At 51.2% G+C, this 27,711-nt stretch overlaps 1 protein-coding gene across 1 annotated transcript in view; it reads left to right on the forward strand.

Annotated features, from left to right (window-relative positions):
* Nucleotides 1–7,086: 7,086 nt before the first annotated feature.
* The window catches only part of ZNF831 (zinc finger protein 831), a 53,686-nt gene continuing 33,061 nt past the window's right edge, over nucleotides 7,087–27,711 (forward strand). The window contains exons 1-3 of the mRNA XM_087818646.1: nucleotides 7,087–10,725; nucleotides 11,518–11,645; nucleotides 21,889–22,046. Of these exons, the coding sequence (XP_087674772.1) occupies nucleotides 7,087–10,725; nucleotides 11,518–11,645; nucleotides 21,889–22,046 (3,925 nt within the window). The remainder of the gene's footprint in view (nucleotides 10,726–11,517; nucleotides 11,646–21,888; nucleotides 22,047–27,711) is intronic.

Below are 27,711 nucleotides of genomic sequence, written 5' to 3' on the forward strand. Positions count from 1 at the left end.
TAGCCTTGCTGGGTAGAGTAGTCTTGGTTTCAGATCCTTACTTTGCATTACCTTGAATACTTCATGCCATTCCCTTCTGGCCTGTAGAGTTTCTGATGAGAAGTCAGCTGACAGCCTTATGGGAGCTCCTTTGTGGGTAACAGATTGCTTTTCTCTTGCTGCCTTTAATATTCTCTCTTTGTCTTGAATTCCTGGCATTTTAATTATGATGTGTCTGGGTGTGGGCCTCTTTGTGTTCTTCTTGCTTGGGACTCTCTATGCTTCCTGAACTTGTGTGACTTTTTCCTTCACCAGGTTAGGGACGTTTTCTGCCATTATTTCTTCAAACAGATTCTCTAACCCTTGTTTACTGTTGACCTCTTCTGGCACTCCTATGATGCGAATATTGTTATGTTACATATTGTTCCACAGCTCCCTTAAACTGTGCTCCTGTTTTTTAATTGTTTTTTCTTTCTCTGATTGAGTGACTATTTCTACCCTGTCTTCTAATTCACTGATCTGATCCTCAGCTTCCTCTAATCTGCTGTTTAGTCCTTCCAATGTATTCTTTATTTCTGCTATGTCATTCTTTTCTTTTTAAAAAATATATCTTTATTGATTTCAGAGAGAGGAAAGGAGAGGGAGAGACAGAGATAGAAACATCAATGATGAGAGAGTCATTGATGGAGCCTGCAACCCGGGCATGTGCCCTGACTGGGAATCGAACCCTGATTGTCTGGATCCCAGGTCGATGCGCAACTGCTGAGCCATGCCTGGGGGGCTGCTATGTCATTCTTAATTTTCTTCATAGTTTCCAGATATTTTTTCATGCTGTTGAGCATCCTTACAATCAATATTCTGAACTCTGTATCTGATAGATTGCTTATCTCCATTTCATTTAGTTCTTTTTCTGGAGACTTCTCTTGTTCTTTCATTTGGGACTTTTTTTTTGGTCTCCCCATTTTGGCTGCATATTTGGGTTTGTTTTTCTGCCTTAGGTAGATCTGCTAGGGCTCAGTCTTTTTGGAGGGTCTCTGGTGCAGGCCGATGTCAGATGTAGTTTGTGACTGGCCCTGAGTACCCTGTTTGGAGCTATCAACAACCCTTGGCTTGAGGTCTCCTTTGCTGGGGTTGGGTGTGGTTGGACAGGGCCAAGATGCACACCAAAGTCTGCTTTTCTAGGGTCCAGGTCCAGAAGCAGATCAGGCAAAGACTCAAAGCACTCTGAGGTCTGCCTCTGCCTGCAGGCTGATTAATCTGATTCTCTTAATGAGCCTCAGGCTTTAGAAACTCCTTAAGGTAGGGGGGGAGGTTTTCCAGCTGGGGGGGAGGAATGAGAGCATGGGGGGGCGCAATTGCTTCCCCCTCAGGCAAAAACAGCAAAATGTCTGCCTAACAAAGATGTCCTCTGCAGTATGGGGGAATCACTTGGCACAGGAATCAAGACAGGTGTCTTCTGAGCTCTATCTCCAGAGCTCACAACCCTAGGTTCTCCTCACACAGCTCCAGTCCATTTTGCCCTCCCTCTTCTGGAGCCCAAGGCAAGTGGCTGCACACAGAACTTTGTGTGTTGGCCCTTTAAGAGGGTGCCTGCATTTCCAGCCATCTCTCCCTGGCAGACAGAAACCCAGCTCCTTTTCACAGCCAGATGTTCTGTGGGCACCTTTCTTAGTTCTGATGCTCTTGGCTGGGGAGCCTAGCTTAGGGTCTAGGCCCCCAGAGTCCTCAGCAGGAACCCCCCACAGCTGAGATCTCCCTCCGGACTTCAGCTGCTGCCTGTGGGAGCCCAGCCAGCCCCCACTTCCTTCCAGTCTCTATGCTGTCTCCATTTTTCCTCCTTGGTTATGAAGGTTCTCTCTAGCTAGTCTTCAGTTGCAGTTGATTATTCAGGATGGTTTCTCTATATTTTATTGTAATTCCAGGTTGATCCTGGGAGAATGTCACTGTAGCTTCCACTCAGTCCACAACCATCTTTAATCATTTACAAATGTTTTTTAAAAATATTTTTTATTCAAAAAAAATTTTTAAATTAACAGACTCATTTTTTTAGAGCATTCTTAGGTTCATAGAAAGACGAGGGGCAAGTACAGAGTTCCCAAATACCACCTCCCCCCCTCCCCTGTCAGTTTCCTCTACTATCAACATGCTGCCTCTGTGTGGTACTTCTGTTGCAATTGATGAGCCAATATTATGCATTGCTATCAACTGAGGTCCATCCTTTTCACTGGGGCCAGTCTGGGTGTTGTACATCCTATGGGTTTGGACAGATGTATAATGACATGTATCCACCATCATAGTGTCATACTGAGTAGTTTCACTGCCCTAAACATCCTCTGTGCTCCACCTACTCATCCCCCTCCCCCCCCCGTGACTCCTGGCAACCACTGATATTTTTACTGTCTCCATAGTTTTGTCTTTTCCAGAATGTCATATAGTTGGAATCATACAGTGTGTAGCTTTGTCAGATTGGCTTCTGTCACTTAGCAATATGCATTTAAGTTTCCTCCATGTCTTTTCATGGCTTGATAGCTCTTTATAAATTTTTTTTATCTTCACCTGAGGATATTTTTTTCATTGATTTTTAGAGAGAGTGGAGGGGAGGGAGAGAGAAAGAAACATCTATCTGAGAGAGACATATGGATTGGTTGCCTCCCACACATACCTCAACTGGGGCCAGGGATCGAACCTGCAACTCAGGTAGGTGCCCTTGACTGGGAATCGAACCCAAGACCCTTTGGTCCACAGGCTGACACTCTAACCATTGAGTCAAACTGGGCAGAGCAGCTCATTTCTTTTTAGTACTGCATAATATTCCATTGTCTGGATGGACCACAGTTTATTTATCCATCACTGACTGAAGGATATCTTGGTTGCTTCCAAGTTTCAGCACTTATGAATACAGCTGCTATAAATATCTGTGTGCAGGAGTTTCTATAAATGTAAGTTTTCAGTTCACTGGGTAATGATATGTTTCCTTCCCTCCCTTTGTTTTACTTTTTAAAAGTTGTAAAATATACATGACATAAACTATCATTTTAACTATGTTTAGGTGGTTGAGTAGTGCTGAGGACATCCACAGTGTAGTGCATAGAAGTCCCTTCTGAAGTGACAACATTTCAGCAAAACAGCCCTCAGGTCCCCAGGGATGCCAGGAAGAAATGGCCTGAGGGACCCCACACGGGCACAACAGGTGCCGGGTACAGGATGGACTAAAGCTTGGGGAACTTGTCACTAAAGCATTTCAGCACCCAAGTTGTTTCTGAGAAATTTTGTTTAATACATTTAAAACATTTCTCCACGGCCACCTCCTTCAGGACCTCAAATGTGAATTTTAAAACCTATTCCTTTCTTTGCCCAGGCCCCTTAATTTATTTTTGAAAATGAGGGCTTTGGAAATACTTGCTTCTGTCCCTCCAGGTTCTTCTGCCTCTCCGTAAGGAGCTGCACACTCACACTCAGAATGTTACTGGCTTGGGGGTCAGGGGAGGTATGATGGAGGAAGCCAGGGGTCCATCAAGCCCCCCACATTGTGGGCCCTCAAGATGGCAAGGAGTGAGCACTTGACAATGAGTCTAGCTGACCAGGTGGTCTCCCAAGAATCTTCCCCGACACGCCTTTCCAACCCTGTCCCTCAGTTTCCCCACCTGTGCAATGCGGACACTCCGATCTGCCACCTCCTTGATTCAGAGCGAGAAGAATAAGCAGCGGCCCTTTGAGGTTTCCCTGAGGAAAGTGCCGTCTCCCCAGAGGAAGGCGTTAGTTGGCTCGTCTTGCCAGCAGGGATCAGCTGCGACTCAAAGGCATCGCTTTTGCTGTGATCACAGAACAGGCTGCAGAGAGAACAAAATAATAACCGTGGCGGGTGTGTCAGCAACGTGCTTCTCTTCCTGGCGCTTCCATTTTCAAGCCCTGTGCCTCCCCCTGAGGCAGTCAGTTCTGGACTTCTTTTCTTTTTCCCCTCAAGGTTGGGCTTATTTCAGGACATGTAGGGTGCAGTTCTCAGCTCCCTGAGCAAGCCCCACACTGAACCCCCTTCTCCTGGTCTCCCTGGGCCCCTCTCTGGTGCTAGGGAACTCATTCTGGGGCTGCCTAACTCTGGGGGCTGAAACCAGTCTGTCCCTCCTGCCTGGACACATGCTGTGACCTGGGCCTCCCCTGGTTGCCCCTGGGATTGGGGTCCAGGTCAGCCCTATACCCAACTCCCCACTGAAGCCAAAGTTAGAGGGTCCTCCCTCCCGCCTCCTCCCTGGGGACTGGGAAGACTGCTCATCCTTGCATTTCCTCCTTAGGGTTTAGGCTGCGGTGTCCAGAAGTCTCTATCCTGTTTCTGCCACAGGAGCTCCAATAGAAGCCTTAGCCATCTCCCTACTTCCACACTTACCTTCTGGAGCCAGCTGCAGGCAACATGGCTGTGCTTGGTGGCTTTCTGGGGTCACCAGGGCTGGCACATGCATCCACTTGACTGGCTGGACCTGCCAGCGGTGGCCCCCAAAGCATGCTGGCTCTCTCCCCTGGGTGGGGTAACTGAGATGCGTTCTGTATGATCTCTGGGTGTTGCCCAGCCCGATGAAGCTCCAGCTGCCCATGGTGGGGCTTGCTTCATAGCTCTGTCACTCTGCTTTCCCACTTCCCTGTGACTGACTCTTGGGGTCACCTCCCAAAATAAGATCCTTGTAATGAAATCCTTTTCTTGGGAACCCATCCTGAGACAGCAACCCTTCCCAGAGGCAGCAGGGGAGCCTGTTGCCCTGATTTCTGGGGGAAGAAAAAGAGGATGATAGGAGGCATGATAAAACAGGGGAGGAATTGCTTGATAATAGTTCAAAATATTATGGAGGATGGTTGAAAACTCAAGTGAGTCAAGCTCTTACTCCATGCCTGGCACTGCATTCTGGGTTGTGACATACATCATTCACCCAGTCCTCCAGGAGCTCTGCCTGGGTGACCTGCTCTCAGAGCTGAGGGAACTGGGTCCAGAGGACTCCCCAGAAAGCTGGATAAGCAGGGTCAGGAACTCAGGTCCGACAGGTCTCAGGGAACATCATGAAATTCCTTGAGGTCAGACACGGTCTTCCACTATGTCAGTGCCACCTACTAATCTTTGAAGATGTGTTATTAAGTCTTTCCTTATGAGATCTCGATTTTTTTTTTTTTGAGGCAAGTGACATGGTACTGTGAGATCCATAATGTTAGATGGGCTTTTGAGGAACAGAGAATAGGAGAGATGGTCTCAGGATAAAAGAAAAGGGAAACCCATTTGACACCTGCCAATTGCAGTGGTGTAAATACTCCCCCTATGGCCAGTTCCAAGCTATGAATAGAACATTACAGAACCAAAAGTTGGGAAGAAGTGCTACACCATTAGATGGCAGTTCCACTATACTGATGCAGTCAAAGTAAATAATCTCAAGAGTGTTGAGAATGGTAAGATGTAATAAAATAATTAGTAAGTGATGAGCTTTGAGTTTCATGCCTTTTTACTGAGGTAAAATTCATATAACATTAAATTCGCCATTTGAATGATTTAAAGTGTACAATTGAGTGGCATTTAGTGCATTCACAGTGTGCCACCACCACTTCTGTCTAGCTCCTGAACATTTAATCACCCCACAGGAAGCCCTGTGCTCAATGGAGCAGCAGTGCCGTATTCTCTCTTTCCACCCCTATCAACCACCAGCACCTATTTTTTGTGTCTATATATTTGCCTGTTTCGGGTTTTTCATATAAGTGGAATTACACAAATGTGGCCTTTTGCGTCTGGCTGCTTTCACTCAGCATAATGTTAGCAAGGTTCATCCATGTTGTAGTGTGTTTTTAAGGTTTATTCCCTTTTTTATGGCAGAATAATATCCCACTCTTTGGATGTACTGGATTTTGTTTATTTATTCATCTGCTGATGGACATTTGGGTTGTTTTCAACTTTTGGCTATTTTGAGTTATGCTGCTGTAAGCATTCATATACAAGTTATTATTTGACTACCTATTTTCAATTATTTTGGGTATATCCCTAAAAGTGGGATTGCTTAGTCATGTAGTAGTTCTATGTTTAACTTCTTCAGGAGCTGCCAAATAGTTTTCATGAGTGTGCACCATTTGCATTCCTGCTAGCAGCATGTGAGGGTTCCCCTTTCTCCACATCCTCCCCAGCGCTTGTTTATTTTCAGTGTATTATCATGGTTACCTCAGCCATGCTAGTTGGTGCAACGTCACAGCTCACTGTGTTTTTGATTCACATTTTTCTAATGACTCGTGACATTGAACATCTTACCTGTGCTTTTGGCCATTTGCATATTTTCCTTGGAGAAATGTCTCTTTAAGTCTTTTGCTCAGTTTTAAATTGAGTTGTCTGTCTTTTTGTTATTGAGTCATAAGAGTTCTTTATATATTTGGATATATCAGATATATGATTCACAAATATTTTTCACTCATTCTGTGGATTTTTTTTTTTTTCATTTTCTTGATGTGTCTTTTGATGCATAGAAGTTTTTAATTTTGATTAAGTCTAATTTATCTTTTTTTTTTTAATTGCTTATTCTTTCCTGGTCATATCTAAGAATTCATTGCAAAACCCAAAGTCATGGATATTTATTCCTGTGCTTTCTTCTAAGAGTTTTGAGGTTTTAGCTCTTACATTTAGGTCTTTGATAAATTTTGAGTTCGTTTTTGTATATGGTGTGAGGTAGGGGTTTAACTTCATTCTTCTGCATGTGATATTGTTGTGGTATTTTTTTAATATGTTATTTAATTGTAAGATTATATAATTTAACTTTTAATTATGGCCATGTTTAACACCTGGCTTGCAAAATTCCTGAAAATTTAACCATCAATTCTCACAAGCCAGTATGAGCTGGTCTGAGCTTGCCACTACCTTTGCCATGTATCAGCTGCATAAGTCACTCCTACTCTATGAGCCTCAGTTTCCTCTTTCCTAACATGAGGATAAGAGTGCTTTTCTTGGGGGACTGTTGTCAGGCTTCAGTGGGGTGATGAATGCCTAGTAGGAGGCAGGAGGAGAGAGTGCTGTGTGATGGAAAGACAGGTGCCCAGGGTAAAGTCTGGCTTTGCATGCAGGTTACCGAGCATCCTGGGACGCCCAGATGATGTAGGATGGAGGTGCCAGAACAGACCTGCCCTGCCTCACATGCCAGGAATCAGCCAGCTCCTGCCCCTGGACTCCCAGGGACTCCAGGTCGGCAGGCATCATCACCACACATGACCCTGGGCCCTGTCATTCTGCCGCCGGAGCAGGGCCTGGCCCCTACCATGTTCTTGAAGGCGCTGCCCATCCCACTGTACCACACTGTGCCTCCCGGGGGCCTCCAGCCACGTGCCCCCCTGGTGACGGGCAGCCTGGACGGGGGCAGTGTGCCCTTCATTCTCAGCCCCCTGCTGCAGCCTGAAGGACCTGGCTGTGCCCAGCTCGGGAAGCCAGCCACCCCAACGCTCACCGTGAACATCGTGGGCACTCTGCCAGTCCTGTCCCCAGGCCTGGGACCTGTGACGGGTGGCCCGGGGAAGGCCCGTAACTCAGGCAAGTACCTGTGCCCACACTGTGGCCGGGACTGCCTGAAACCCAGTGTTTTGGAGAAGCACATTCGGTCCCACACGGGAGAGAGGCCCTTCCCATGCGCCACCTGCGGCATCGCCTTTAAGACCCAGAGCAACCTCTACAAGCACCGCCGCACCCAGACACACCTCAACAACTCTCGGCTGTCCTCGGAGTCTGAAGGCACAGGGGGCAGCCTCCTGGAGGAGGGGGACAAGGCTGGAGAGACCTCCAGAGCGGCTGGCAAGGGGGACAGCTGGAGCCCGGGTGGGGGTGATGGGGCTCCATCAGAGAGATCCCTTTCTCCAGGCCTTCCCACACATCTGTCCCCAACTGCCAAGAACTTAGATCTGAAGTTGGAAGCTGTTTCCTGTCCAGCGTCCACATTAGCTGACAAAGAGGTCCCTGTGTACTCTACTTACACTGCCTCCGCGGGGCTCCCCCTGGCCGGCTCGCAGCCCAGACGTAAGCTGCCGGAGCAGAAGTCCCCGACGGCCAGCAGGGTGTGCTCCCTGCAGCAGCAGGTGACATCCTCAGAGAAGCCCTGGGACACGAAGGCCTCGGAGAGCCGGCTGAGGAAGTGTGAGAGCACTGACTCGGGGTACCTGTCCCGCTCTGACAGCGCGGAGCAGCCGCTTGCCCCGGGCAGCCCCCTGCACAGCCTGTCGGAGCACAGCGCAGGGTCCGAGGGGGAGGGGGTTCTGGGGCCTGGGGGCACCAGGGCCGAGCCAGGAGGGCGGGGGCCCAGCCTGGAGCTGGAGAAGCGGCAGCTGGAGGAACGCATCGCCTGGCTCATCTCACACAACCAGGCCGTGGTGGACGACCCCCAGCTGGACCATGTGCGGCCCCGCAAGACGGTCCTGTCCAAGCAGGGCAGCATTGACCTGCCCATGCCCTACACCTACAAGGACTCCTTCCATTTCGAGATCCGGGCCCCGGAGCCCGTCCGGAGGAGGCACGGGGCCCTCTGCCCCACCCGCTCCACCTGCGTGGGCCTGGACAAGGCTCGGCCTCTCTTCTTCCACTCCGTCCCCACTCAGCTCTCCACCACCGTGGAATGTGTCCCTATCACCAGGAGCAACTCGCTGCCCTTTGTCGAGGGCCCCAGGATGTGGCAGGAGCCGAGGGACCCCCAGGACACCTGTCCTGGGAGGCAGAAGCCTCTAAGCCCCAGGTCTGCCCCTGCCCAACTGGTGGATGTCCCTAGCAGTCACCCCCGGGCCCTGGTCAGACAGGCTGCAGTGGAGGACCTGCCGGGCCCCCCCACTGGAGACACCGTGGCATCTACAGAGGACCCGGATGGAAAGAGAGCTGTGGCGGGGGAAGAGGCAACCATCAAGGGCAAAGCGGCCGGGAGGAAGCCCAGCCAGAGGAAGGCAAAGATGTTCTCCCAGGAGAAGTGGCAGGTGTATGGGAACGAGACCTTTCAGAGAATCTACCAGAAGATGCACGCAAGCCACCAGGGCAGCAGGAAGGCGAGGGAGTGGAGGGTGGGCCATGGCACAGAGCTGGGCCATCCTCTGCAGGAACAGGCAGTGGGGGGTGGGGGCGCAGCTCAGGCACAGATCAGAAGGACCCCTGTCTGTGGGGACACTTCTGTGGGGGCCAAGCCAGGGCCTTGGGGAAGTCCACCGGCCATGGAAGGCATCTTAGTGATCGAGTGTCCCAAGCAGAGGGAGGCAGTGGCCAGAGCAGGAGGCAGTGACCAGCCCAGGGCAGGCAGGGTTACATCACCTCCCACCCTTAGCTGCGGAGCACCCCCGTGTCTGGGCAGCAAGAGCCCTGTGCTTCCTCCAAATGGGAGGCTGGAACTGGGGTGTCAGCTGCCCTCAGCACCTGGTCCCCTCAAAGGTGGGGACCTAGAGGTTCCCAAGTTGGTTTTGCCACACCCCAAGCTGGAAGGAGGCACCCAGGGTGGTGGGGACACAAAGGAACCCTGTCAGCAGGACCAAATCATCCCAAGAAGGCCCAGTGGTAGCTTTGGGGAGCCCCAGTCTGTGGAGGACAAGCTGCCCTCGGAGAGGAAGAAGCTGAGGGTGGAGGAGCTGAGCTGTCCCGAGCATTCGGGGCCTCTGGGAGCAAGAAGCCAGAACCCAGGGGGCCCGGCTCAGGCCACCTCCCTGCCATCCCAGAACCAGGACAGTGACTCTGGGGACAGGCCAGGGGGGCTGTACAGGAGTGCTGACTGCGTGGAGACGTCTGGCGCACCTTTCTCTACTTGCTCGGTGGCTCTGAGGCCGGCAGGGCCAAGGGCCAAGGAGCCTGTACTTGGTCCTGCAGCTGAAGCCCGCGGGGCTCAGGCCCAGCCGGCCGCCCAGCCTCGGGCTCCCGGTGTCCTGGAGGCCCTGACAGACACTGCCTTCCCCCCCAAGTACCTGCTCAGGTTACCGAAGGGAGAGACCCTTCTGCCACGGCAAGGCCAGGACCCTCTCTGCGGGAGCGGGCTGCCTGAGGAACTGGACTCCTCTGCTGGGCCAGGGCTAGGGGCCCTCCTCCCTCCCCACCCAGCCACAGGCCTGGCCCCGGGGAGAGACGACAACTTTGGCGAGGGTCCCAGCTGGTCCAGGCCGTGGGGCAGGAGAAAGGAAGTACCGGGAGAAGGGGAGAGAGCCTTGGACACCAGCACCTCGGCAGCCAAGGAGTCTCACCGCTGGAGCGCTGGGGCCCCCAGGGAGACAGCCTCCGCCCTGCCCACCCCACCCTGTGACTCCTGGAGGAGGGAGACCGGTGGCACGTGGGCGGGGGCCCGGCCCTGTGAGGGTGTCCTGAGTCCCTGGGCACTCAACAGGGACACTGAGGGGCCTCCTGAGAATGCCCAGGAAGACCCTCCTCCAGGATCCCTGGCAGGACACAGTCCCTGCTGCTCCCTTCGGCCCAGCCCCGCCCTCTCGGCCCTCCCGCCCAGGGGCTGGCCCGAGCTCACCGCAAGCACCCATCCAGGGAGTCCCGGCTGCTGCGGGCCCCAGGGCCCCTTCCCCTCGCTGAGGGCCGAGCCCCGGCTCACCTGGTGTTGCCTGAGCCGCAGCGTGCCTCTGCCCACGGAGCAGAAGGAGAAGGCCGCCTCCGTGTACTGGGCGCTGCACGGCCCTGGGGGCAGCGCCCCGGACCAGGGTGCGGGTGCCCAGCCAGTGAGCAAGGCAGTGTCGGGACCATGGACCGGGACCAGCCCAGCAGAAGGAGGGGAGGCGCAGCCATGGAAGGTAACACAGCGCTGCCGGGCCCCGGGCTGAGGGAGCTGGCTCGGCAGGTAGGATGCTCCCTGATGGGTGGGAAGCACGAAACAGTCCCGTGGCGTCTGCTGTGCATTAGAGCATCTTCCCAGCCTGTCCCCCAGGGGAGTGGGGCTGCCACATACAGGGCAGGAGAGATTAAAGGCCCAAAAGGACATCATGAAAACATGTTTCAACGGAGGAATTACTATACCCAAGACTCTGGGTGAGGTATTTTCCTAACTAGACACAGAATTTAACTCTGAGCTTCCTGGTAACAGAGGCAAAAAGTGAAATGAATGCTGCCTAGGAGGCTTCTCTGGGTCATCTGAGATTATAAGCCTGGCAGGCTTGTTCTCCCAGATGGGGGAGGGCCGGAGGGGGCGGTAGCACCGTCTTCATCCGGAGACTGGTGGTTAATAAAGAAGGCACTGGGCCTGAGAGAGGGGTGTTCAAGGTCTGGGGTAGCCCTCCTCCAACAAAGGCAGCAAAGTGTTGAGTGTGGGGGTTCCTGGAGAGGGAGGGTTGGAGGGTGGAGAAGGACTGGCCACGCTGTTCACTAGGCCTCCAGTTAACTCCAAACATCTGGCCTTTCCTCTGTGGATCCAGCCCAGGCAGTTCCAGAAGGTTCCTCCCTGGAATGCTTAGATCGTTTGGCGATGCAGCATTTCCGTGCCTTGATTTCCCCAGATAGCCATCCTGTCTGCAGAGAGAGATCGCTTCTGTGTTGTCCCCACCATGAGGCTTTGAGCAATACGATGCCAACATGCCTGGTATTTTCAGCTCTCCTACCCAACAGCCCCAGGGATGACGTCCCGGGACCCGGGGCCCGAGCCAGGGTGGAAGAGAGGACCGCCTCGGAGGAGGGCGAAGATGCCCCGTGGGAGCAGCAAGCAGAAGAAACTGAGAAGGTAGGCGTCTGGCCACCGCTGTCCTTTCTGCGTGTGCCTGTTGGGTTGGTAACTACAGACCGAGGTCTCACTGAACCCCAGGAAAGGCTTCACACGGGGTTCAAAAGGCATCTCTGTGCTCCAGAGAAAGGGCTCCTGCTTCGGGACCTGGGTCTGGAGTTTCACGGTCAAAGGACTGAGCCTGTCCCCCTGGGTGCACCCTGCATGGCCCCTCTAGCTGTGTAGTTTTCAGTGGCACCTTTCTATGGCCAGGGATCCAGCGAATATTTGAAATAACAGAGTTGGAAACACATCCATCCAGTTTAAGTCCTGAAGAGAGAGTGTGTTAATTATTTACAGCTCTTATTGCTTTTTTAATTATGCAAATGATGCATGTCCTTTGCAGAAAAATTAGAAGAAGCAGATGAGCAAAGAGAAGACAATAAACATCCTAGTAGCCTCCCACCAGAGGTGTCAGCGCTGGCATTAGGTGCGTGCCCTTCCAGACTTTCCTCTGCAGTGTGTGCGCGCACGTAGTATCCGGCGACACGCGGGGGCATTTGGACTTTAATGTCATTCTTTGATTGTCTTGCTCCTGTGCTCATAACTCTTTGGGCTGCCAACGGCATACAAGTTATAAAGCAAGCTCTTTATCCAGCCCCTGCCCTCTCCAGGCCCCCATGAAGATTTCTGTCTCCTTTCCCCACAGTCTCCTCCTTTCCAACTGAGGTGACTTGGTGCTGTGTCCCTGGCCCACTCCCACTCTCTAAGAGGACTCTGGCCCCACGTGTCTGAGACCCTCCAGCTTCCCCGTGCACCCCGGGCCCCCAGCAGCCTCCCCCCACCACAGTCAGTGTCTGATCCGAAGCCTGGATGTGCTTCGAGAGGCAGCGCAGATTCCTGCGCCAACCCTGCAGCTGCCCAGCCCTCGCTGGCTGCAGGTGATGCTCCCCGAGGCCCCGGCCCCTGTGCTAATTGTCCGCCAGGACTGGTGTCCAGAGCTGCCTCCCCCAGGGCTGCTCTGTGGGGCGCCGCACCTGCCTCTCCACCCTTCTCAGGAGGGGACCGAGACGCGAGAGGCAGGCGACCTCCCCAGGGACCGGGCTTTGCACCAAGTCTTGCTCCAGCGCCTCTGTGCCATACAGCGGCTTAGCCCGGGTCCCCCTGCCTGCAGTAGGCATCAGATTTGCCTGGAGTTTTCTGGAGTTTTCCTGTGATGCCGGGTGGAATTCGGTGGGTCTGGGGTGGGCCTGCGAGCCTGCTTTCCTAACATCCTTGGTGAGGCTGAGCTGGGGCGGGCCTGCGAGCCTGCTTTCCTAACATCCTTGGTGAGGCTGAGCTGGGGCGGGCCTGCGAGCCTGCTTTCCTAACATCCTTGGTGAGGCTGAGCTGGGGTGGGCCTGCGAGCCTGCTTTCCTATCATCCTTGGTGAGGCTGAGCTGGGGCGGGCCTGCGAGCCTGCTTTCCTAACATCCTTGGTGAGGCTGAGCTGGGGTGGGCCTGCGAGCCTGCTTTCCTATCATCCTTGGTGAGGCTGAGCTGGGGCGGGCCTGCGAGCCTGCTTTCCTATCATCCTTGGTGAGGCTGAGCTGGGGCGGGCCTGTGAGCCTGCTTTCCTATCATCCTTGGTGAGGCTGAGCTGGGGCGGGCCTGCGAGCCTGCTTTCCTATCATCCTTGGTGAGGCTGAGCTTGCTGGCTCAGGGAGCCTCCTGGAGGAGCGATGCCTTGTTCTGCCCCAAACCGCATCCCATCCTTCCCTCGCCCATCATTGCCCGTCATCTCTCTGACCCAACCCTCCGCGGCTTCTTTCCTTTTTAAAGACTCGGGTGTTACATGGGGCTCACCCCAATAATCTCATCACCTTACCATACCCACAATTACACCTGCGAAGCCCTTTTTGCCATGAAGGTAACATACTCACAAGTTACCTTGGGGATTAGGGGCTGGGCATCACTGCCTGCCACCCTGTCCGTCCACCCTCCATGCACCCACCGAACACACACCACTGTGTACATGCATATGTGTCTTGGCTTAGATGCCCCCCTCCCCGCATCGGTTTGCGGCCTCTCTGCCCCCCTGTCAGCCTGGGCGCCCTCTCCCGGAAAGGAGCCCAACGCTTCTCTTCATTTCCCATTTCACCTGAGTTGTCTTAACGAGCTACAGAAAATGAAATCCTGTAGCCGAGGTGCGCCCCCCCCCCCAGGCCCTAGCTCACAGAGGATGGCGAGATTCATGTATTAGAGTATCCATTCTTTCTCTCTTGTTTTGAAAAATAAAACATTAAAAAATACATGAAAGATCAGAAAATATATAACAGACTTCTGGGTAATGATCCAGAATGAACAAATATTAACATTTTATCTTATTTGCTTCTGAGCCTTTAAAAAATAAAACACATAAACTGTTACTTTTTATATTATGTGTTATGCAAAATAAAATAAATATAACACAAAAAATAATTATGTAGTTTTATGTATTTGGCACTAATTGTTTCAAACCATGCTTTCATACTTTGCAAATCGACGTAACCACTAATAATATATAATAATACTGATTTCTGTCTTTAAAATATGTACGTAAATATCACGCTAAATTTACTCTTCTCCAGTCAGAGTTTTTATTTTTTAATCCTCACTTGAGGATACTTTTTCCATTGCTTCTCAGAGAGAGTGTAAGGGGGGCGGGAGGAGAGAAACATCGATATGAGAGACACGTCGATTGGTTGCCTCCTGCACTCGCCCCAGCTGTGGCCGGGGATCGAGCCTGCAACCAAGGTATGTGCCCTTGGCTGGAATTGAACCCAGGACCCTTCAGTTCTCAGGCTGACACTAACTACTGAGCCAAACCAGCCAGGGCTCCAGTCTGACTTTTAAACTCAATGTCATGTTTCTGAAGACCTGGCCATGTCGTTACATACGGATCAAATTAATTCCCTTCATTGCCGTGGAGTGTTCATCCCACAAGTATAACACAATTTATTTTCTATTCCCTTATTTAGAGTCATTTAATTTATTTCCAAAATTTTTTGCCTTATTTTGCAATGTGCATGGGTATACATGACTCCTTAGGCACGGTGCGAGAGACGTGTTCTAAGAAATACACCTGAAAGTGGACTTGCTAGATAAGATGATGACACTCCGAACCCTCGAGTTATTAGCAAGTCCCCCTGCACAGTGGCCCTGTCTGTCCACATTTCCTCCGCTGGAGCAAGAGGCGGCCCTGCACCCATATTCTCACTGACACGTGTTACGAGCAGGTTTTTAGGTGTTTCGCCCATCCACAGTTTATGGGATTCTGTACATATTCCAGATTCGCCTATATTCTTCGCCTGCTATATCTGCTGCAAATATTTCCAAGTCTGCTGTTTGTGTGTCCGAGCCATTCCCCCCCACGTCCCCCCTCTCTGCAGGCATCTTGCATCGTAATTCTTCCCCACGGCAGCCCTTCCTTCTGGGGTCGCTTTCTTCCGTCTAAGCATATTCTTGAGAATTTCCTTTCGAGACAAGAAATCTCATTTAAAAAAATCAGTCTGATAATACGTTTATTTCTAAAACACCCTGTTGAGAAATGTTTCTGCTGTTATCAGTCCTAGGCCGGCCTCTTCTCCAGCATGTAAAGCTGCTACCTTGCTCTCCTGTGGCCTCTCTGCCTTGTGGTGGGGAAGGCAGCTCTTAGTCCACTTATCTGTCCTCGGAAGGTCTTTTATCTCTGGCTACTTTCCAGGCCTCCTTTTAATCTTTGGTGTTCCGCACTTTTCCTCCGATGTAGAGAGGGATGCGTTACTTTTACTCATTCCGTTAGGAATCCATTGGGTTTTATGACTATGGATTGATGTGTACCTAGAAAATTCTCAGGCCTCACTCCTCGAACAATGCCTCTGCCGTGTCCTCTGTCTTTTCGTTCTGGAAACTGAAGCAATGTATCACAGATGTTCTGGGTCTTCCACTTCCTTAACTTCTATTTTCAATAACTTTGTCTCTCTGTGCTATCATCTCAATACTTTGTTCAGATCTATCATTAAGATTTTACTAATTAACTTAATCCACTGACTTATTTTTTGAAAAGCTCTGTTGAGGTACATTGAATTTCAATACAGTGCACATTTAAAGTATGCAACTTAACAAGTTTTTGACATCTGTGCACAACTGGCTTGTTCTCAGATTTTGGAGGTGAGCTGAGATTTTTGGAACTTTGAGGCTTGGGTTGGAGGTGGGGTTCTTCAGTGGTTTCACATATGTGAAACCAACACCATGAGGGTAATGAATGTCTCCATATCCCCAAAGTTTCCACGTGCCCTATTGTGATTCCTGCCTCTTGCCCATCTGCCGCTCTCCCATCCCCAGGTAACCACTGATGTGCCCTCTGTCACTACAGTTCAGTTCACTTCTTCTAGAATCTTATAGAAATAGAATCATACAATTTGTGTTCTGTTTCTTTTGGGGGGGGGGGTGGATTTTTTCAGTCAGCATGACTATTTCGAGGTCCATTCATGTTGTGTGTATGAATAGTTCATTCCTTTAATTGCTAAGTAGATATATCAGAATTTGGATATCTATTCACTTGTCAATAGACATTTGGTTTGTTTCAGTTTGGGGCTGATACAAATAAAAACGATGATAACTATTTCTCTACATGTCTTTGTATGGATATATGCTTTCAATTTTCTTGGGTACAAACCTAACAGTAGGATGGATGGATCATATGGTAGGTGCATAACTGATTTTTTAAGAAGCTTCCAAACTATTTTCCAAAGTGGCTGTATTGTTTTTCAGCTCTCCTAGCAGGGCAGAGGGCGTCCGTTTCCCACACCCTTGTCAGCACTTAGTGTGGCCATTCTTTTAGATCTTTACTCGGATTTTCATCTTTTCAAAAACTACACTTGCTAGTTTGCATCTGACGACGCCCACCGGGGAGGTGGCGGCGCCGGGCCTGCCGTGTCCCGCGCTGGCCTCGCTAAGGGAGCTGGCGTCCGGGCTTGTTCTCGGGTTTTGGAGGTGAGCTGAGATTCTGGAACTTTGAGGCTTGGGTTGGAGGTGGGGTTCTTCAGTGGTGACATGTTTCACTTCTGCTGGGAGCCTGGGGGCACCCTCTGGTCACTTACTTTAAGTAAAAGCCTTGGTTTTAGGTTTCCTCATGCCACTGAGTAGTGGATTAAAACTGCAAACCCCGGAGAAGATGGTCTGATTGTTAGGAAATCAGCAGGAGAGACTTTTCTGCCTCCTCCCTCAGTGAGAAGGTTGGCGTTCTGAGGGTGCATTCTTTCTGATTCACCCGTATGCTGAGGGCGTGACCGCCTGAGGTGTCAGCTTGTGTGGGAGTGGAGGTTGACCCTCCCACTGGACTCTCACCTGGGACGGGGTCTGGGTTTGAATCCTGCGCCCCACACCCCAGCCCACCATGCAAATGAAAGACCAAACTCACCTCAAATGCCCCCAAAATGAAAAAAGCTCTCTTTCCTTCTCAGGTTTTAGTTTTCACTGTGTTTTTTTTACTTTAAGTGTATCTTACCTTCTAATCAGAACACCAATACATTTCAGTGTGTTAAACATTTTTACATTTTAACTGCATTTGAGTTGCACTCAGGGCGAGGGTGGGTGTGGCGGTCGTCGCTCAGGGAACTGCTGGCGGGAAGGCTTCCGAGTTTCTACCCATGTTTATGATTCTCTTGTAGTCAAGAAGTGATCATTTTGATGTAGGCAAGTGGAGCTCCCTTTTCCTTTATAATGATTACTTTTTGGTCTTGTTTAAGAAATCAATCCTTACTCTCAATCACAAATGCAAAAATATATCCTTTTATGTTCTCCCTGTGTAATGTGAGGAAGGATTTATTTTGTCCCTATAAAAAACTGTGCATGGGTAAATTTGGCTTTTGACCTGTTTTTGTATGCCCTTGTGAGCTAGGCCTTGTGGCATCTTTACATTTTGAAAGGACACACACACACACACACACACACACACACATACACTCATATATGTATACTCATATATATGTATAAAGAATATGTGTCAGAGAGTGTATGAGACTTGCAAAGTCTAAAATATTTATGGTATTTATTATCTGGCCCTTTATACAAAAAGCTGGTGGACTCCTGGATTAAGCACTTTTTTTCCCTGCTTATTTGAGATATTTTAACTCCCCGTTTATACTTGGAGTTTCTTGGGGGGCCCTCCATTCTATTTCATCTGTCTCTTTGTTGTCAACTCCAAATACCACACTGTCATGAAAATGGCTGTTTTCATGAATGAAAGTACCTGAGTCGAAGGAGAGGAGTGGAACACACGCTACATTTTCAGAGGGGACCTGGGAAAATGTGGAAAGCTCAGACTCAGAGGCCCCAGTGCCCTGATGTTAACTGCAGGTGGAGAGATGCAGAGAGCTCATGGATGTGTCTCTGCCATGCCCAGAGCAAGCACTGGACCATGGAATTGGATTTCATTCAATTTGGATTTCATTCTAATTTGCTACTTTTAGCTAGTGCATATCATGGCTTACTTTTTTTTTTTTTTAAACATAAGCTGCCGTTTAAGGTCCAGGTTTTAAGTACAGCTCCTGCACTAGGCCGGCCTCTGCTCCTCGGCCTCTCCCCGCAGGTCTCCAGCTGGGAGCCCCATGACGGACACTGGGGTAAGGCCACTCGGTACCTCTTGATAGACCTCACGGGAGAGCGGGCAGAAAAAAGCCTAAACATACTTTGACCCTAAACATACTTTCGTCATTGAAGAGGAGAGCAGGAGGGAGCGCTGGGTTTGCGGCCACCGTTCTCTGCGTGGAGGGTGTCGCCTCGCAGAGTGATGCTTCTCTGGGTGAGGCGGTGTCTGCTCACTTGGTCATGACACACTCGACTTGTTTGATGAGATCGCAGCCTCGGTAATGAAAGCACAGCTTATGAAGTGAGGTGGAGACACACACCTGGAGATGTGACAGCCACCAGTGTGGGCCCCAGGCTCTGCTTTCAGCAGGATCCCAGGCTCTGCTTAGTGGGATCCGAGGGCCCGCCTCACATCTGCTCCAGTCCTTTGCTTCATGACTCTCTGTGGGGTCAAGAGAGGAGAGAGGGAGATCCGAGAACAGCTTCTTTCCCCAGGATGAGCATGTGAGAGGCTGGCCTGTAACCCCGCGAGACCCTCTACTTGGAGGAGGGCAGGGTGGGTTGAGCAGGGAGGATAGTGGCTTTCAGGGAGCATCAGGGTACTTGATGAAAACCTCTCCCTGCTGCGCCTGTGAGCTTCCCACTGGACTCCAGTCAACACTAGTGTCCCCTGAGCTCTTGACCTTGGCCAACGAGCCATCAGTGTCCTTGCTGGAGCGGACGTGGGGTAGGAAGGCTTTTTTCTGATTGCTCTCCCATGAGGTCTATCAAGAGGTACCGAGTGGCCTTACCCCAGTGTCCATCATGGAGGCTCCCAGCTGGAGACCTGCGGAGAGAGGCCGAGGCACCAGAGGCCGGCCTAGTGCAGGAGCTGTACTTAAAACCTGGACCTTAAATGGCAGCTTATGTTTAAAAAAAAAAAAAAGTAAGCCATGATATGGGCTAGCTAAAAGTAGCCAGTTAGATATAAATACAGAAATCGAGATTGATCTCATAAACATAGCCTCGAGTGAAAATACAGCGAGGAGAAGGCGTCTGTGGTACAAGTGCACCCACAAGAGCGCAGCATTTTCAGAAGGATGCGTGCCTGTTGAAGGGGGCTCCTCCAACATCCCGCGGCGCGCCCGGGAAGCCGGCGAATGGGAGGCAGAAGGGAAGAAGGGAAAACACTCGAATCGTGCCTGAGGCTGGGCTCCCTAGAAGCAGAACCTGAGATGGGGATTGTTGTACAAGTGATTTGTGGAGGGAGGGCCCTCAAGAGGCTGGCGAGTGAGGGCAGCCGACCAGGGCAAGGGAACAACCAAGTGAGGATGTGCTGTGGGGTGTCCTGTCCTGCCTGACTCCAGGGGAGCTCTGGAGTATGAAATGCACCATAGAGACTGTCCTGCTCAGGGGCGAAGGGACTGACCTGTCAGCCTGTGACCAGCAGTCAATGGCTAAGGGCCTTTCCTGGTGACCTGTCAGCCTGTGACCAGCAGTCAATGGCTAAGGGCCTTTCCTGGGTGGGGTGTGTGTGTGTGCACATTCCCCCAGGCTTCTCCAGGCAAGACTGCTCCCATCTGCCAAGGGAGGGAGGGAGTGTGAGTCATTAGTAGCCAACACTGCAGCAGCCAGGCATCGTGTGCAGCCTGGCAAAGGCGAGAGGCATCTGCTAGACTGCAAGAGGTCTGCGCAGCTGGTGATGGCGAGCTTGCAGACCCTGCCTCACCCTGGCTGCTCATTTCTAGGGTGATGCTGCTCCAGGAGCGGCTTCTAGAGAATGTTCTGGAAGAAGCCAGGAGAGAAGGAAACAGACCTTGCCAGTTACTATGCAAAATAGTGTTTGAAGACAATGCCAAGACCCACTTGGGCTCCCCCTAAGGGCAAAGGGCCCACATTCCACCCTAATGAGATCTGAAGTCAGGGGCCGGCCCCTCCCAGCAGGCTCCCAGCTATTTTCATTGAGGGGAGTGCTGCTCCTACATTTTCCAAAAGCAAAACCACCCTGCAGCTCAAGCTGTGCCACTCTTAACACCTGCGAGCTCGAGGCAGCCACCTGTTGACTTGGGAGCAGAGGTGACCGCAGCTCAGCTCAAAGAAGATGAATTCTCCCTGTCACCCCACACCTTCCTTCCTTCCTTTGTCTCTACACTTTGAAATCACGCTTGGCCTCCGGCCAGCTGGAGCCCCCGCTGGTTCAAGGGCTGTGATGATTGAAACCGCAGCCCTGTTGCTTCCCGTCCTGGCTCAGATAGCAATTTCAGCAACTGCAATCTTGACAAGCAGCTCCCCACTGCTGCAAAGAACAAGGCAGGCACCCCTGGGGAATGACGGGTCCTGCCCGAGGCCAGGGAGGCAACTGGGCCCAGCAAGTGACACTTCTCCCAAACCCAGATGCCAGAAAAGATGAACAGAAAGTCCCTCTCTCACTGTCGCTGCCATCAAAATCAGTGCCAGAGGACACCGCATTCACTCTGCAGACCTGATTTAAAATTCTGCCAGCACCCTGGCGCGGGGGACTGCGGCTGGATGCCGGCAGAGGCTCAGACAAATGAGAAAGCGAAATGGCCAAGCAGGTTCCCTAGCCAGGTGGTTCTGAAGAGTGTCATGGGAACAGGATTCTTGTAAACTGAGATTTATAAAGGGAACGAGTCCTTGTGGCTCAATCAGGCAGCTAGAAGCAGAGCGACCACTGATGGTGACCTCTGCAAAACTGTATGGAGCCCTGGGCCAAGAGACTAGCTCCCGACTGGCCACCTCGTCTGTGCTTCCCTGGGCACCTGGCAAGGGCTCTGCATCTTAGTCCTTCCACCTGCAACATGGGGAGCTAGACCAGCTTGCTTTTACTTGCACGTTCCTATTAGTAACGTTTTGAGCCTGCACCCTAAAGAATGCAGAGTTGTTCTGTTCACTTACAAGTGCTACATATGTTTATTCCACAATGTGTCACATCCGTTACAAAGGGCACGCGGCAATAGACGTAAGAATGTCTAGATGAAAAGAACCTTACGGAGAAGCTCTGGGATTCTCCTTCCCTACAGTTCCTGGGCCCTCTCCTCTGTTTTGGAGATTAGCCCAGATGATATGGAAAGAATTCTCTAGATGCAATGTCTGTGATGCCCATTTTTTCAAAGAAGACCCTTTAGACCCTCACTGTCCAATACGGTAGCCAACGAGCCACGTGTGGTTACATAAATTCATTAAAATGAAGTAAAATGTAAAACACAGTTTCTCGGACACACTAACTACACTTCAAATGCACAATGGTTTCGTGGTCAGTGGCTACTGCCTGGGTCAATGCAGGTTCCAGGCTATTTCTGTCACCGAGGGCATTCCTGTTGGGCAGCCTGTTTCCCGAGGAATCAAGACCACACCGGCCAGCCTCTAACCACAGACATGCCGTGCGCTGCGCCGAAGCGAGAGCGCTTTATAAACACTATCTCATTTAGTCCCTGCAATGGCCTCAGGAATTAGGTCCTGTTATTGTCCCCGTCATGGAGAACAAAAGAAAAGAGTGATGAGGAGTTTCCAGGAGCCGACAAACTACTTAGGGGCCCAGCCTCTGTGTCCCCCCAGGCACCCCAGGCACTTGGGTCTGTGGCCTGAGCACCACTGTTCGGGGACGTTGTGCGTATGAGCTTCGGGACACATGCTCCCAAGGCTGGTCACTGCACGTGTGTTTCTCTGCCCACAGGTACAGAGGGAGTTTCTCGCAGGGTCGCGTCCAGCTCAGAGCGAGTAGACTACGCAAGCCACTCTGGGCTCTGAGAAAAGGCTGCCACCCTGCCCCGCTCGAGGGGCTGGGCCCACGCAGGAGCCTCGGGCACGCTTCTTCGGAAACCGAAACCGCAGGTAATGCTCTCCTTGAAGTTGAATCCATATGGGGCACCAAAAGGCACCGAGCTGCTGGGGATGCAGGGTGAGCAGGACACAGCCACCCTTGCCTTCAGGAGCCCAGCGTCCAGCAGGGACACAGATGACGTCACAAAGGTGTGACATCTGCGGGACAGTCGAGACCCTAAACTAGTGGAGGGGATGCTGGGAGAGAACACCCAGTGAGATGGATTGAGAAGCCAATATTGAGAAGTCGGCAGGCTTCCTTGAGCACTGGCCACGCATACTAGGTACAGGTTCCCCTCAGGACCTAGAAAAGGGAGTCAGGTTTTGGTGCATCTATAAGAAAATCCACTTGACTCTTGCCGTGGGACCATTGTGAGGCTGCCACAGGTCAGTGGACGGCCTCGGGCGCCCGTGTGAAATAGAAATGTAAGTAGTTATTATGTGCTGAGAGCTGCAGGGAACAGTGCTTACATGTGAAGTGGTAAGAGGTCCGCTCTTCACGTCCGGAAATAAATGAAGGATGAACGAATGGAGGCCGCTTCCTGGAACATGGGCTATTTTAAGTTGCACTCACTGGGCAACCAGCACAAATTGCTTAACTTCTCTGGACCTCCATTTTCCCTCCTTCCTCCCCTCTCCCCTGCGGTAATGAGCCCGGCCTTAGCCTTGCTCGCAGGGTGTTGACTGGGAAAAATGAAGGCCATCTGTGGAAAGGCTGCAGGGTCCCATCTGGCCAGCAGTGACTGAATTGCCATCCTTTTGTGTCTGATTCGTGTCTGTTTGGCTCAAGGGCCGACCCTGGGCTCTGTCTGGTGGCGGAGGTTTTACTCCCTGGGGAACCGTCCTCTGCCTTTGTGTAGCTCCAGTGCCCCCTACAGGCAGGTGGCACCTTCCCGCTTCCCCCCACTCCCAGCCCCAACCCCAAAGCCCTCTCCAGTGGGCAAGGACAAGATTGGTTTCTCAGTGAGAACTGAAATCTGGGTGGGCATTTGCTCAACTGGATGGCCAATTGCGGAAGGAAAAACGTTGTGTTTGTGCACGTGGAGGGTTAAGATCATGGGAGAGGGGCTGGGAGGAGGTGGGGTGGGGGAGGCAGAAATACGACCAGGGAACCCAGCTTCGCCCTTTCTTCATTGTCTGTGCCCCTTGTCCTCAGCTCCATTCCCTTCCTCTTTCCCCAATAGATATAGCAAATGGAGCTGCCCGTTGGGGTATGCTTGGATGGTACGACCCCCCAAACAACCCAACAGAACCCACCAGTTGTTCCCAATGCCGCAGCTTTCCCGCCAGCCCCCTTCCAAGCACTCGAATGGGGCCGCGCAGGCCGCGCCTGGAAACTCGCCGGGCTTCGGTGTTTCTGTCCCTGAGGTCCGGGCCAGGCGCTGGGGGGAGGGAGAGGAAAAGCCGTGCTCCTGATAGGTGTACAGGGTGCCCACAGGCAGGCTTTGCTCGGGCCTTGTTGGGAAAGGCCTGGCGGGTCGGTCAGCTTCCTCCTGGGGGTCGTCCGTCTGGGTGACTAGGCTGTTGGTGTAGGTCTTCCTGCGCAACGGCTCAGTGTCAGGGTCAAGTGAGCTCCTGTGTGTGGCGAGTGTTTTGCAGACTCTAAGCAGATGGGTGTTGGCTGTTACTATCTAAGGAGCAGGAGTGCATACAAATTGGCATATGCCATATGCCGAGTCCCAGGTGCGTGGGGGACACGTGGTCTCTGTGCTCTAGTGAAGGACAAGGTCAGTGTTAAGGGAGGAGCCCAAAGGGGGAGTGTTCTTGGGAGAGATAGGACTTCTTCTGGAAGTTTGGATGCGGGGAGAATAGAACAGAGGCTTTCTAGACTGGGGAGTGGTGAGTAAAGGCTCAGGGGTGAGAACAGGGCACATTGAGCAGGCTGGTGTGCCCTCCTATCCATGGAGGATGTGGGGAGCCACTGAAGTCACTGTTCCTATTTGGGTAACACTATGCTAATTTCCTGGGGCTGCTGAAGGAATTGCCAGAAACTTGGTGGCTTGAAACAACCAAAACCTATTCTCTTATGGCTCTAGGGGGTCAGGAGTCTCCTACTCCCACCAAAGACGCTGGGGGAGGAGCCTTCCTGCCTCTTCCAGCTTCTGGTAGCTCCAGGCATCCTTGGCTTGTGGTAGCATCACTCCAGTCTCTGCTTCTGTCTTCACATGACTTCTCTTCTGTGTTTCTGTGGATCAGATCTGCCTCTGTCTTTCTAAGGACACTTGTCATGGGATTTAGAGCCAACCCTAAATCCAGGATCATCTTATCTTGAGATTCTTCATTTAATTCCATTTGCAAGGACCCCCTTTTTAAGGTCACAGTCACAGGTTCTGTGGGTTATATATTTTATCTTGGAAATATATTTTGGGGGGCCACAACTCACCCACTACAGCACTTTTACAACTTTTCCCCTATCTGTAAACTGACAGAAGTGATCCCAACATGTGTTTCTAAGTGAGGAGGGCTGAGGCGCACACATTCAGTGGGCAACGATGCATATTATCCGGGCTCTTATTGTGTGCAGTTTGGGTGGGAAAGTGTATTTTAAACCTAAATCAAGATGTAATCATGAAAACGGAATCACTCAGCCACCACCAGCAGGCCATACTCCACACTTAGGGAAAGAGCTGTCCAAGTGGTGCAGGTGGCCCCCATCCTAAGATGGGCGCGCTGGGCCATGGGATGGTTTAGCTTCCTTTATGGAAGAAGGCCCCGGCAGGCTGAATAGGGGCAGGCAGAACCTCCGTGTGTGGTTCTGCGGACTGTGTCCATAGGGGCTGATGTCTAGCCACCAGCCAGTTTGTCTGGCCTTCTGCTTTGGTTGAGGGGTTGCGTCAGCCCAAAGCCAGAGTGCCAGCTCCTCTGCCCTACTCCCACAGGGGGTGCCCTTCCACACATCCTCCAGTGGAAGCGGGCGCCCCTTCCCAAAATGCCTGGGATGCTCACGGGGACCCAGAGAGACTAGTGCAAAACCCTCTGAATTTCACTGCCCCTTCACCCCTGCTTCCCTTTCAAAGCTTCTCTCAGCCTTGGGGAGTGGTCCTGCTCCCCCCCCCCCCCCCCCGCCATGGACCACCCAGACAGATCTTAAGGCTCCCTCCACACTAGGAGAAGCTCCACTTCTGTACACTTCTTACCCTAACACGAGCTTTCATACCGAAGTCCCAAGTGCAAATGGGGGCTCCAATGAATGAGGGATGAAACTGGACCCAAACAGAAGAAGAAAATCAGAAACAAGGTCTGAAGGTGGAGCTAAGAAATGAGAGGCCATCCATAGCTCAAATTCTCCCTGGGAACATAGTCCACCCCCCCACCCCCACCCCAGGGGGAGATGATAATGTCACAGCAGGGCTGGAGTGGTGACAAATGCCTCCACTTTCATGGTGAGTATTTCAGCAGGGGGTTGAGCCAGAGGGTTGGGTCACTGGTGCCCATTTTCAAAGGGCTCCCTCGGCCGCAATTAGGAAGAACACAGAGGACGTCCGCTTCGTGCAGGTGTGAGCCTGCGGGATGTGGCCTGAGCGCTGGCCCATGGAGTATTAATCAGCCCTGCTCCTCATTGAAGTGTCAGGGGGACAGGGATGGCTGGTTGGTAAACCAGCAAGCCCGGTGGACAGGTCAGGATGGACACCATCACTTGGGGGGCGTGTAGAATGCATTAGAATCAGTCCTGCCTTGAAATCAAAGGGGCTTGGGGATTTTATTGCCAGCATCAGCCAATGCCAAAATTTCACAGTGGAGTGACAGGCACCCTGAGAGTGCGGGGTATTTGAAGACAGAGTGCTGTGACTTCAAAGGCCCTGGAAGGTGGGCCTTGGTTGTCGGCCATTTACAAACAACTTTCTTGTCTCCTTTGACCTGGCAGGAGAGATCAGAGCTGGCTTCTCAACGTGGGAGCTGACCTCACCCTGCGTGTGTGCGAGTGTGCTTGTGAGTGCATGCAAGTGTGTATATTTTTCCGGGGGGGAGGGGACTTGCTTCCTATGGCAGGATAATGGTAGGGTGATCTGTTTGGGATGACCTGAGGGGCTGTAACTTGGAGGAACATATTGAAATCCAACAAATAAATTGAGAATGATCTTTTGGGTCGGGAGGATTTTCCAATCAAAAAGTGGGGAAAACTTTTGGCCCTGGTCCTCATAGGTCAACTAAAATCAGTAAAAGATTAAAAAAAAAAAGTAATCAGGAATACTGGTGTCCAGGGGCTGAAATAAGATGTTATAACTGATTCCCTGTCCTCTTTATTTTTGGAGAAACTTCCTGTCACTAACTCATGAGGATGAGAGAGAGGAGATATTATTGAAAAATATTTTTCAAAAAGATGCTTAATTTTCCTCTCTTTTAAACTATTCTGATAACTCGGTACTAATCATCTGCATAACAGATGGCCTGGCAGTGAAGTGATAAGCAAGCAGAAGGCCAGAGGAGTTTCGAACGATGAAGACCTAATTTATAACATTTTAGAGTAGTTGGAGTCTCAGATTCTCCTGAGAACTAGATCTTTTTTTCAAACCTAAATTGAGTTGTCCATCCCATCCAAGTTTCCAGCAAGGGGGTGGGGGAAACTGAAAGCTTCTTTCCAGAGATCACATAGAGTTGACTTACCAGACACCCCAGGATAAGAATAAATGTGGGTGGGCAGGCGTATTGATGTTTCAGAGAACAGCTTTCCTTACCCACATTCCCTTCAGGATCAGGGCTGAGGTATGGCCTTAGGTAGATTTAAACCCAGAAACTCAAGGTTCTTAGATACCAAATACTGAATGTGCCAAGGACAGCAAACATCTACTTGAGGGAAAACCTTATAACCCAAACATTCTTTATGGGACACACCCAGTGAGAGGTTGCCTGGGGACACTATGATTGTCATGAGGTAAGGACCTTCCCTAATAAATTGCTGATAAATTAATAAATTTAGTCTCTCTCCCCTCTCTCTCTCACCCTCTCTTCTCTCTCTCCTATTGGCATCCATCCCTGCCCCTCAAGGTAATTTTCATAATATCATGTACAGTGATTGTCAAGTGAAACTAGAAATCATGCTCAAGATATAGAATTCATGAAGCTGACGGATGTGACAATCAGGTTGATTCACACTCATTGGCAGAATCAGACCAGGTGACCAGTAAACTAGAGAAAATGGGTGAGAATAGCTTCTGGTTTCTTTGTTTTTCAAGATAAAGTCTCAAAGTCCTTCATTCTTCACTATTTACCGTGACATTTCGGCCCTGTTGTGAATGAATTTGTTTTTGGTGGCCTTTCCCTGGTGGCAAAGATTTCAGTTAATAAGGACTCTGTTTACTGAGCTGACAGTCACCTCCACCTTTGTACCAGATCCTGGCACCATGGCAGGTCCTCAGGACCTGTGTTTTTCTTTCATGAACAGCTCAGTGAGCGGAAGTAAGACTCTTACCTTGAACGTCCTTGACAGTCAGCCTCAGATGGAAGGACAGTGACATCAGCCCCCAAACCTGCCTTGGGGATGAAGGAAGGTGTGTGCAACCTGGGAATTTTGTTTCTGTTTGTTATGGAGATGCACTGGTAACAGAAGGGTCCAGAGGTCGTCTAGGTAGGATGGCAATCGGTTAACCAGTGTAAAAGAAACTTCTTATTTCTTCATAAAGGAAACGTTTCACCTAAAAGGAAACTTTCAGCTTCCCCTACCCTGTTGATGGATGCA

The sequence above is a fragment of the Miniopterus natalensis genome, chromosome 7 (assembly GCF_054644295.1).
Source record: "Miniopterus natalensis isolate mMinNat1 chromosome 7, mMinNat1.hap1, whole genome shotgun sequence".
NCBI lineage: Eukaryota > Metazoa > Chordata > Mammalia > Chiroptera > Miniopteridae > Miniopterus > Miniopterus natalensis.